This window comes from Antechinus flavipes, chromosome 6, assembly GCF_016432865.1.
Source record: "Antechinus flavipes isolate AdamAnt ecotype Samford, QLD, Australia chromosome 6, AdamAnt_v2, whole genome shotgun sequence".
NCBI lineage: Eukaryota > Metazoa > Chordata > Mammalia > Dasyuromorphia > Dasyuridae > Antechinus > Antechinus flavipes.
The window spans coordinates 191,403,456-191,415,737 of NC_067403.1; the positions used below are offsets into that span (position 1 = coordinate 191,403,456).

Below are 12,282 nucleotides of genomic sequence, written 5' to 3' on the forward strand. Positions count from 1 at the left end.
GGAACAGTTTTTTTTTCCTGCTGCAGCAGAAAGAATATTAACATGATAGGAAAGAAATATATTCTCAAGTTTTAACTTTGCTGCCAATTTACTTTGTGACCTCAGGAAAAAAAAATCACTTTTTTTCTGGGAGTGTTTCATCCTCTGTAGAATGATAGGTTGGACTGGCTGATCTCATAGTTCCTTTCCAAGTCTTACATCTTATGCTTTCCCTCTCCCAGATCTGACACTTCATGATTTAAGTTCCTTTTCTTCCATTCCATTCATTCCACTCCATGTGTCTGGCACTAAGCTTGGCACTGAGGAAACAAAAATGAAAAATGACAGTTTCGGCTTTCAAGAAACATATAATATAATTCTAGTGGGTGGTAAGGAAATAAGTTTGGTCCTTGGTAGAGTGTGATAGGAATAAAGAAGAAAATGAGAAGAGTGAGCAAATCCTTTTAGTTGAGGAGGGGGAAGTCTGAGAAGGCCATATGGAGAAGATGACACTTGAGATGAGCTTCAAAGGGAAGAAAATCATTTCACCAGACAGAAATAAGAAGGGAGTACAATTGAGGCAAGGTGGTAGTGGTGGTTGTTTGCCTGAATGCAGCAAGTATTGCTTACTGTCCAGTTTGGCTGAAAAAATAGTGTGAATTAAGATTGGAAAGATAAGTTGGAGCAAGATTGTGAAAAGCTCTGTATGCCATACTGAGAAGTTTGTGTTTTATCCTGGAAGAAATAGAGAGGCACCGAAGTAGAATAACATGTTCCCATCTGTGCCTTAGAGAGATGATATAGGCAGTTAACTAACTGTAGGAAGAATAGATTAGAGAGGCAGAAGACAGAAGAACCAGTTAGGAAGTTATTACAAGAATGAAATCAAGAAGAAAGAAGGGTCTGAACTTGAGTAGTTAGAACTCAAGATATATATAAATGGGGGTGGAGAGGAGGTAGAATCTGTAGGATGGGAATTGGCTACTAAGATGGAAGGTGAGGCAGAAGGAAAAGTCAAAGATCACTGGATCATAAACTTAGAACTGGAAGCAACCTTAGAGATTATCTAGTCCAAATCTCTCATTTTTCAGGTAAGGAAAATGAAGTTCAATGCCTTTTTCAAGAACACACAGGCAATGAATGACAAAGCTCAGGTCCAGTGACTTCAAATTTCGGGTTCTTTTCTTTGTACTTGGCTGTCTCTAACGTTTCCCATTCTAAGTAATTGGGAGGAAGGTATCGACAGAAAGGGAAAGTTGAAGCAAGAGCAAATTTAGAAGGATTGCAGGAGACAATGATAACACTTTGCACATGATGAGTTTCAAATGCAAATGAAAAAGGTAAGTAGACTATCCAGACCAGGCAATTGGAAATAAAGATGGTAGTTGAGTGAAGAGATTGGGACTGGCTTTATGAATGTGCACTCATCTCCACAGAAGGGATAACAAACCAGGAGAATGGACGATATTGTCAAAAGAGAGAGAATTTAGAGGCAGAAAAAGGGATGGAGGTTTTGACAAATGCACGTACTCAGAAGGAGGAGAGATGGTGATGAATCAGAAAAAAAAAAAAAAAAAAAAAAAGCTCAAACAATTCCAAAGAAAGCAGCGTGATTAGCATAACTGAAGAGAAGGGAGAAGCAAGGTCAGCTAGAGGTGGATGGTGATCTACTGTGTCAAATATTGTAGAGTGATCAAGGAGGAAAAGGCTGTGGGATCGGAGATCGTTGGTGGTCCTTGACAAAACAAATTCACAGGAGTGGAAGCTTCCTGTATTTAAAGGATCCCTAAATTTTTGGAGTCGGAAGAGGTGGATTCAAATTCTTCCAAATGACTCTGGCTTAGTCAATTCAACCTCTTGGTTCTGTAAAAGAAGGGGTTCCGACCTAACGAACTCAAAACTCACTTTCAGCTGTAAATCCCCTTTTTTTCCACATTAAAGATTTCTGATTCTCTCCTCCTGCTCCCTCCCAATAAAGACCTTCAGAGATCTGTGTCTCAGGAGGCTCCCCTCCCCCTCTTCCAAGTGTCTAACTCATTTGAAAGACTGAAGACAATGAAAGGGATGAGAGCAACATTTATGTTTTCTCTTTTTTCTTCTTCTAGACTCATTTCTTTTTTTAAATACTACCCTCACCCCCACCCTTTTCCTTTCGAAGAAGGAGGGACGGCCAGGCTGCCAACTGTAATCTGATTCTCTGTGCTAAACTTCCATAAAGTGAGCGCATCCGTCCGCCCGGCCCACTCTCTCTGGGCTTCTGGCCCCTGGCGCAGCGCGGTGCGGGGAGGGAAGGAGGGCAGGCAGAGGGAGGGGGGAGGGGGGAAAGGAGCAGAGGGGACGGAGGAGAGGAGAGGGGAGGACTGGCTGGGCCAGGCTGCGGGGTTCCAAGAGGCTGCGAGGGGAGCGCACTGCAGCCAGTGCCACATCACAGCTTTCAGCTGAGGCGGCAGCGGACAAAGGGCGCCCCCCATGTGGTCAGCATTCCCGCTCCCGCTCCTGTTGCTCGGCTCCCTGACCGGGCTAACCGCGGCTGGCCCCCGCTGTAAGCCCGATCAGGACACCATCGGTAAGAGAGGGGGCCACCGCCACGTTTTGGCTCCCAAGGGAGATGGGATCCCTCAGGGGAGAAGGGAGCCACACATCAAGGGGCAAGAAAATAAGTTACCTCAGCGCTATTGAGGATTTCTGCAGGGCGCAATCGGGGGAAAGGGGGATATCTTCGGGAAGTCTTTTAAAAAGAGACGAGAGAGACGCATTTTGAGCTGAGCAATGAATTGGGAGTGGGAGGTAAGGTTGAGGTAGCACAGAACATTGCCCAGCTCTGGGGAGGTAGGTAGAGGGCGTTTCATTGGGGTACCGCTGCTGCGGGTTGCATCAGGTTCTTCTGTGTGGCCACGTGGTGGGATGGGGGTGGGTTATGTCCCGTGAAGGGGTGGCTTCCAGCCACGTAGGTCTGGGAGGCTGCCTCTGCAGGCTAGATCAGGGCCATATGTCTTCTCTTATCTATGTGTTTGCAAAGAGGGGGATGGTTGCTGGGAATCGCTCTTCCTTGCCTTTCCAGGAACCCTGGTCAGCCTGATATTCAGTCCGGGTGAACTTTTGATCCACTAGGCAGAGTGAAGGTACCTAAGGTCTCCGGATAACACTGCTGTGTACAGAGGAGGCTAGTTGGGGGAATACAGACTGGGGTGAAGGATTAGTGGGAGAAGAGGGTCTTTTGGTTGTGACTGGGGGATCCTGAAGTGATTTCCAGTGTCTGGATAGGAAACTGACAACCATTTTGTGTATTAACAGGGGTAGAAAATATGGGGAGGGGGGAGTCCCAGCCCCCCAAGTTCCACTCAGATTTTCCTGTCTAGGCAAATGCTGAGGATTTATGTTATTCACAATTAAACAAAGAAGGGCTCAGTGTAACAGAGGAAAATACACTTTCCTGGGATCCAGAAGATCTAGGTTGTCTCTTCTCTAAGCACAAACTCTGCCCTGTCTATGGACCTGAGTGGTGCCATTCTAAAATCAAAAATTCGTATTCCTTCTGTGCAAAATGTCACATAAAGAAGGGTGAAGTGGCCGGACAAGATAATATCTACTTAGGTACCCTTGTGCCAATAATAATTTGTTTTCTTAAATTCTCTCCCAGCTCTAACATTTTATTTTCCCAGTTGCCTCATATCTCTAACTTTCTCGGTTCCTGACATTCTAAATTCATTAATGATTTTCAAAACTTTCAGTTTTGGAACTCTAGGTTCTAACATCCTTTCCATCTAAAATCCTTAAAACATTCTATTTCTAAGATCCTTGAGAACTCTTGATTTTCTATTTCTTAAGTTCTTTTCCTATTTCTTCCTTCAGTGATTCCATGGAGCTGTGATCTTATTGATGTAGCTAATGAATACATTAGTGCAGAATGCCACCCACACAAGCCCTGTGGCTCCAAGCAATCTTCCTATAGCATTTTTTTTTCATGTATTTCTCTAAATCATCCACTCAAGGGTCCAAAAAGTATGTTTAGGGGACTTCTAATTCTCTTGATACTGTATGGTGATGGATGTAGGTTAGGGACAATTCATCATTTATCACTTGTTCTTGCCCTAAAGAAGGCACCCCCCTTATTTTTTGTCTAAGATGTCCCTGGTAAAATTCTTTATTTTCTTTTTTATTTCATGTAAGGTAAAGATTCTACACTCTAATATTATATACTCTATATCCTAATATCCCTTTCAATTCTAGTATTCCATGATTGCGAATAACACATATAAAAACATTGTATAGTGTCATAGAAATGCCATACTTTAATGTATTTTTAGTAATTGTATTGTCTAAGGCTTCTTAAGATCTATTTTTCAAAGAGACAGTCTCTCACAAGACCCTCAATAAAACATATGTTGAGTAATTGAAATATTGATTGACACTGATAATTCCTTCAGGAGACCACTCTCTTGTTTGGTATAGTGGATTATGCCATGTAGTGATCATCTTTTGGTTAAACAATCTACTTTCAGGCTAAAAAAGGTTAACTTTCCAATAAGGAATAACCAACTCTGGGAAATCTTAATTCTTTGTGACATAATTTTGTTTATGATGTGAAAACTTATAGAATAACTTCTGTAATTAATATAAAATTTAGCATATGACCTAAAAATAAGGATTTGGACTAAATTGTTTCTCAAGTTCCTTTCAGCTCTGAAAACTATAATTAAATGACACTCTATCTGATCTTCTGGAAGGAGAACTAGGATTGATAAGTGAATATCACAAGGAGGACAAATTTCAGTTCAATATTACTTTCTCACTAGAGCTGCCCAACGATGGAATAGATTATGAGGTAGTGATTTATTCATCACTGGAGATATTCAAGAGAAGGCAAGATTTCAAGAGGTCCAATCCCAAGATTTTGATTAAAAAAAAAAGAACCAGTATTACTATGAACAGGAGTATGTCCAGAAGAGAGTATCCAGTTTGATGAGAGGAAAGAAACTATATCATATCCAAGGATGAGTGAAAGCACTGGGTTTATTTCATCTACAGGTACAGGTACAGGTACAGGTAGAGAGAGCCATGAAAAAAATGGAAGAAAGACTTAGATCTAAAAATATAGTGAAGTATGATTCCAAGTCTGCCCCTTGCTAACTATGCAATCTTAGGCAAATCCTTTATGTCTTAGGATTTAGTTTTCAAATACATAAAATCATGGAATTAAACTACATTCTCTCTAAGCCTAGAAAGGGAATTTTTTATTTAATGACATTCTATTTGGTGAGAAAGGGGAAACCTTGGATGAATGAATGCATATTAAGAGACCAAATAATACAAAGGAAGGATAATGTTTGGAGGTGTGAGGTGAAACCTAGCTCATCTCACTGTCTCATCTTGGACAACCTATTTTTATTGCAAAATAAAGATATTGAGCTCAATATTTTCTAAGCAATTTCCCCCAGCTTTCAATGCAAGATTCGATGATAGCATATTAGTTATAAGCAGGCACGTTTGAGTTTTATGTAACTATCCAGTAGAGCTGTCCAACAAGGAAATGGCTGTCAGTAAGCTTCTTGTGACTGAAGTTGCTCAAGAGGAGGCTAGATAAACATTAGTTAGGAATGCTTTAGAGAGGATTCCAACAGTTTGGAAGAAATGATCCAAAGTTCTTTCCAACTATGAAAGTTTCTGGGACTCAGAGCTTCTATAATTTTCAATATTTCAGATAAAATGTGTACCCTTAACTGCTAGCAGCAGTGCCACCTGCTGCTCAAAGTAAAACACTTCAAAAAGTCACAAAATCACAATGCCGGAGACAAACCTCAGAGTTTTTGTGTATCAGGACTTCTTCATGATTATTATTTTTTTTTTGCATGTGTCATGGCCCTTTTTAGCACCTACAGGCCCCTTCTCAGAAAAATATTGTTAAATAGATGAACAAAGTGTCCCAATTGAATTCATAGATTTCCTTCAGTCTCTCTATATACTCCTTGAGGTCCAGGGAACCTCAGTTAGAAATCATTGATCCAATATAACCTCCTTTTCATTAATGTATGTCATAAAATCATAGATTTTCAGAGGCAAAAAAATCTCGCAGGACTTATAGTCCAACTCAACATATGATCTTCTCTACCAGATCTCTAAACTAGTTCATTCCACCCCTGGAGAGTTTTTATCAATAGGTATTTATTTAATGTATTGAGCCTCTGTGTAACTTATGCTTCTCTTTATTCTAGTTTTCTTCTTTGGGACCAAGCAAAATAACAAGATAGCTCTTCAAATGTACATGTTCTTAAATTCGCTCCAATATAAACCTCTCTAATTCTTTTAATTATTTCCTAAATGATTTGTTTTCAAATCATATTGCTGACAGCCCTCTCTCAGATGTTATTACACTGATTGATGACCTTAAAATTAAATAAGGCATCTAGACCTGCACATATTATTGTATTATTTAGATTTGTGTTCTCAGGATGGAGAACCAGGAATGTCTAATTTCATGTTTTGAACCCCATATTTATATAAATACAACCTTCATTAACTAAGGGAACAGTTAGGTGAAGTGCTGGATGTGGAGTTCAGAAGACTCATTTTCCTGAATTCAAATCTGGTCTCAGATATGAACTGTGTGACTTTGGGCAGGTCACTTATTCCCATTTGCCTCAGTTTCCTCATCTAAAATAAGCTGGAGAAAGAAATGACAAACTACTCCACTATTTTTGCCAAGGAAACCCTAAATTAGATTATGAAGAACTTGACATGACTAAAGATGACTGTACAACAACATAAAATGACTAAAAGATCAAGTGGTTCAGAGAAATGAATATTAGCTCTAGAGTTAAAGATGGTAGACTTCTCAGACCAATTATTTTGTGATATTGGAAAAGCCACTTTTCATCTGTTAGACTTAATTTCCTTTTCTATAAAAGGAGAGAATTAAGAGGTTATCTCAACTTTTTTGAACTTTAAATTTAATGATCAAAAACCTATTTTTTATATTTAGAAGGTATTTTATTTTTAGATACCTTATACTCATGAAATAGATGGATTGATTTAATGCTTATAGTCCAATTCAAGGCAAAAGACTATTAAATCTTAGTCTTGAGATCCAAAGAATAAACTGAAGAGAAGCACATGGTTTTGTCCTCAATAAATCGCTTCTGCTCCTTTTTGAGAAAATTGGCTCAGCAGAAGCTCCCCTGCCTCCAAATTCAGGGCTCATCCACTGTCTTCTACTCAGAGAAGCAACATGGCTTGCCTGAGCATATGGAATTTAGAGTTGGATTGCTCTTTAGAGATGTGTGGACATGTGTGGATTTGAACTTGGCTTTTTGACTTTAAGCACATATAATCTGGAAAGGACTCACAAACCAATCTTAACTAATCCTAAGAGTCCAGAATTTAGGAAGTGCTAGTCCTCATAATCTTTGGACTGTTCAGACAGAGCTCCAGATATGGCATAATATATCATTTCTGGATGCCATATTTTGGGAAGGGCATTGACAAGCAGAAATATATTCAGAGAAGAATGAATATCATATGAAAAAAACTTAAAAATGGACAGTATAAAAATTTCTGAAGGAAGTTGGAATATTTTGTCTCAAGAAGAGAATATTTGGATAATTTCTGACCAAGAATTCCCTTGACAACATCATTAATAAGTGGTTTTCCAGCCCCTGCCTGAAGATTTCCAGTGAGAAGGAACCCACTTTTAAGCCTGTTTCTTCTACTTTGAATAGCTCTAATTGCTAGAAAGTTTTCTTTAGATCTAGATGTTCCTCTTTGAAACTGCTAGAGTTGGAGAGGTCCAAGGGCACAGAATGGAATGGGTGATCTGGAAGAAACCTCACTCAGGATAGGGAATGTCAGATCTTTTAGAACATCAGAGCTGGAAGGAATCTTAAAACATGAAATGTCAAATTCTTTATAATTAAAACATGACATATCAGATACCTCAGAACATCAAGGGGCAAATAGATGGCAGAGTAGATAGAGTCAGGCCTGGAATCAGGGAGACCTAAATTCAAATCTGGCATCAAATACTTACTACCTGTGAGATCCTGAGCAAGTCACTTAACTCTCTTTCAGTTTCCTCATCTGTAAAATAGCTGCGAAAGAAAATAGCAAATCATTCTAGTATCTTTACCAAAGAAGCCCTAAATGAGCTCATGAAAAGTAGAGCACAACTGAAAAATGACTGAACAATATAGAACATCAGAAATGAAAGAAACTTTAAGACATGGAATATCAAGGTTCTTGGAATATCAGAGCTGGAAGATAATGCAATGTCAGATTTCTTAAAAAATCAGAGCTGGAAGAGACCTCAGAAAACAGAATGTCAGATGTTAGAACATTGGGGATGTTGGGAAAATTAGTAGTGAATCATTATAACTTTCCCTTGTTCTCCTCCTTTGGGCAATTATAAAATAGCACTCCAAGACAAGTCTTGGAATAGTAGAACCTGTGAGGAGACGAAGTGAAATAATTGTTTAGCAAAGGAAATTTGGAGGATTGGCTGAAGGAGTTCATCTCACAAGAGTACAAGGGGATACAGTGGAGGACAGAAAGCTTCCCAAGTGAGTTAGCAGTAAATCCCACCTCAGCAAATGAGCAGGAGATGCTGAGTCCCAGTGTGGTGGAGGGGGAAATGCCAGCACCAGGACCCCCCACATTCCTTAGCATAGGCAAAGCAAGCAGTGGATTCCAGCCGTGGAAACCATCATGTGCTTTGACTCTAGATAAACAGGCTTCTTCCAGTGGCCAGATCTCCATGTGCTTCAGCACAGTTTGGGGCAAACAGGCATTTTTCATTAACCATGTCTTCAGCACAGCCTGGAGTAAGTAGATGCTAAACCTATGGATGCCTAAGGAAACAGGTAGCCACCAGCACGAATCCCAACAGACTTCAATATAACCCTGGGCAAACAGGCAGCCTTCAAAAGCTGGACTGCCATGTGCTTCAGCACTGGAAAAACACAGAAAATAGAGCCTCAGCATGCATCAGACAACACCACTAGAACCACAGCTCAGTACCTGGTAAGCTGCCAGACTACAGACTCTATTAGTACCAACCACCCTTTACCCCACCTCCTTAACACAGTATCAGACAGGAGGGTCCACTGTGGGCTTCTGGGCAATATCAGTGCAGCAGCAGGTAAATAGCCACAGTACCAGGTAAATGGGCAGAACCTGCAGCTACCATCACAAGAAAGTTGGGGCAGTGTGCCTTCTATCCTGGAAGTAGAATTCAAACTTAAAAAACAGGGAAAAAGGCCAAAAATGAGTAAAAAAACAACACAAAAGAATATGACTACAAAAAGTTATTATGGTGACTGGGAAGACCAAGACACAAACTCAGAAGAGGATGTCAAAATACCTGTGGGCAACCCTCCCCACCTTCTTCCCCCCCAAAAAAAAAGTAGATAGTGGTCTCAAGTCCAGAAAGAATAATTGGAAGAATTCATAGAGGAATGTGAAAATCATATAAGAAAGATAGAAGAACAATTTGTAAAATAAATGAGAATGATGAAAGAGAATTGTGAAAAAAAAAAGTCAACAGCTTGAAAAACTGCTTTAAAAGGAGAATTGGTCAAATGCAAAGGAGATACAAAAACCTAGTGAAAAAACAAGTCCTTAAAGAGTATAATGAATCAAATGGAAAAGAAAATTTAAAAATCTTATTAATTCAAACAACACTTTAAAAGTTAGAAGTGGAAAAAAAAATCACAACAGACCTACAAAATAGGCCCAGGAGAGGAGTATCAGAATCATTGGACTACCTGAAAGTCATAATCAAAAGAAGACTCTAGACAGAATTTTTGAAGAAATTATCAAGGGAAATTGTCCTGATATTTTGGGAGCAGAAGGCAAACTAGACATTGACATAATCCACAGATATCTCAAAAGAGAGATTAGAAAATTAAAAACTCCAAGGAAGATTATAGCAAGATTTTAGAACTACCAGGTGAAGGGAAAAATAGTACAAGTAGCCAGAAAGAAACAATTCATATACTGGGGAGTCAGAATCAGGAATTCACAGGACTTAGCAGCTGCAACATTAAAGGACTGGAGGTCATGAAACATAATATTCCAGAAAGCAAAGGAGTCTAGAACTATAACCGAGAATCATTTAACTGGAAAAAATTAAACATAATATGTCAAGGAGAAAAATGGTCATTCAATGTAATATAAGGATTTCAAACTTTCATAAGAAGATCAGAACTAAAACAAAAATTTGACCTCCAATATCAAGACCCAGGAGAATCATCAGCAGGTAAAAAAGAGAAAACACTAGAGATTTAATAGAGTTAAACTATTTACATCACTACATTGGAAGATGATACTTGTAACTCTTAAAATTATATCATTAATAGTGTACCTAGAAAGAATTTATATAGTCAGAGGATATGGGTATAAAGTGAATTTAGGAGAGTGACATGAAAAAATTTAAGGTATGAGAAAGAGGGATAGATGCAGAAGGAAGGTAGAGGTACAATGGTGTAAAATGTTTCACATGAAGAGATATGAAAGAATTATTACAGTGGAGGAAAAGATGGAGGGCAATGAGTGAGATGTTAACCTTACTCTCATCAGTATTGGCTCAGAAAGGGAATAAAATACACAAATTTATCTTCTACTGGAAAGTAGAAGGGCTTAGAGTTAGGGTTGTGACTGAGAGAAAGAAAAACAGATAAGGAGAGAGTAGCAAAGGCAAACACTAGTGAGGAGGAAAGGGGTTAAAAGAAAATGACAAGCAGAAGGAAGAATAAAATAGAAGGAAATGTGCAGGTAGTAATCATAACTGTGAATGTGCAAATTAGAAGAACAAGGAATAATCTAGTCATTAGATCTATGGGGAAGGAGAGAATTCATGACCAAACAAGAGATAGGATTACAAAATGCAAAATAAATAATTTAGATTATATTAAATTTAAAAGTTATCATACAAACAAAACCAATGTAACTAAGACCAGAAGGAAAGCAGAAAACAAGGAGACAATCTTTTCTGCTAATATGTCTGAAAAAGACTCATTTTTTCAAATTTAATAGAAAACTGAGTCAAATTTATAAGAATGCAAGCCATTCACCAATTGATAAAGGATATGAATTCAGTTTTCAGATGAAGGATTCAAAGCTATCTGTGGGCATATGAAAAATGCTCTAAATCACTTTTGATTAGAGAAACTCAAATTATCACAACTCTGAGATATCATCTCACACCTATCAGATTGACTAATACGACAAAAAAGAAAAATAATAAATGTTGGAAAGGGTGTGGAAAAGTCTCTAAATACTCTAAAACATTGTTGATGGAATTGTGAACTGATGCAATCATTCTGAAAAGCTATTTGGAACTATGCTCAAAAGGCAGACAAACTACACATACCTTTTGATCCAACAATACAACTAGCAGGTCTATATCTCAAAGAGATGATAAAAAAGAGAAGAAAGGGACCTACATATGCAAAAATATAAATAGCAGCTCTTTTCATAGTGGCAAAATTAGGGAATGCTTGAATAAGTAGTGGTTATATGAAAATAAAGAAAGCTATTATACCATAAGAAATAATGGAAGGCAGATTTCAGAAAAATCTGGAAAGATTTGCACAAACTGTTGCAAAGTGAAATAAGCAGAACTAGAAAAACATTGTATGAATGACTCAATTTTTCTCAGCAACACCATGATCCAAAGCAAGTATGGGCTCACAAAGGAAAATGTTATCCACATTCAGATAAAGAACTAATGGACTGAATGCAAATTGCAGCATATTTTTTTCACTTACTGTATTATATCTTGTGATATTTTTTTCTTTTTGAGCTGTTTCTTGTTTTACAACTATGACTAATATGGAAATATGATTTTCAAGATACATGTATAAGCTTATATCAAACTGTCATCTTTGGAAGAAGGAAGGGGAAGGGAAGGAGGAAGAAAAATTTGGGACTAAAAATCTTGTAACAATGAATGCTATGAATTTTCTTGATATATGATTAGAGGAAAAATAAAATGCTATTTTTGTTTTACTTATGCAGTATTTTCTTTTTCCCAAAAATTACATGTAAAGACAATTTTCAACAGTGATTTTTGTAAGATTTTGAGTTGTAAATTTTTCTCTCTTTCTCCCTTTCCTTCCCCCTCTTAAGACAGCAAGCAATTTGATATAGGTTTACATATACAATCATGTTAATCTGTTTCCACAGTAATCTGTTTGGAAAGAGGAGTCAGAACAAAAGAGAAAAACCAAGAGATAAGAAAAAAAGTGAAAATAATATGATTTGATCCTTTGATCTGTATTCAGACTCCATGGTTCCTTTTTAGATGTGGTC

General features: G+C 38.1%; 1 protein-coding gene across 1 annotated transcript in view; it reads left to right on the forward strand.

Annotated features, from left to right (window-relative positions):
* The first annotated feature begins 2,364 nt into the window (after positions 1–2,364).
* The window catches only part of CPZ (carboxypeptidase Z), a 60,626-nt gene continuing 50,708 nt past the window's right edge, over positions 2,365–12,282 (forward strand). The window contains exon 1 of the mRNA XM_051964934.1: positions 2,365–2,545. Within this exon, the coding sequence (XP_051820894.1) occupies positions 2,449–2,545 (97 nt within the window). The 5' untranslated portion in view covers positions 2,365–2,448. The remainder of the gene's footprint in view (positions 2,546–12,282) is intronic.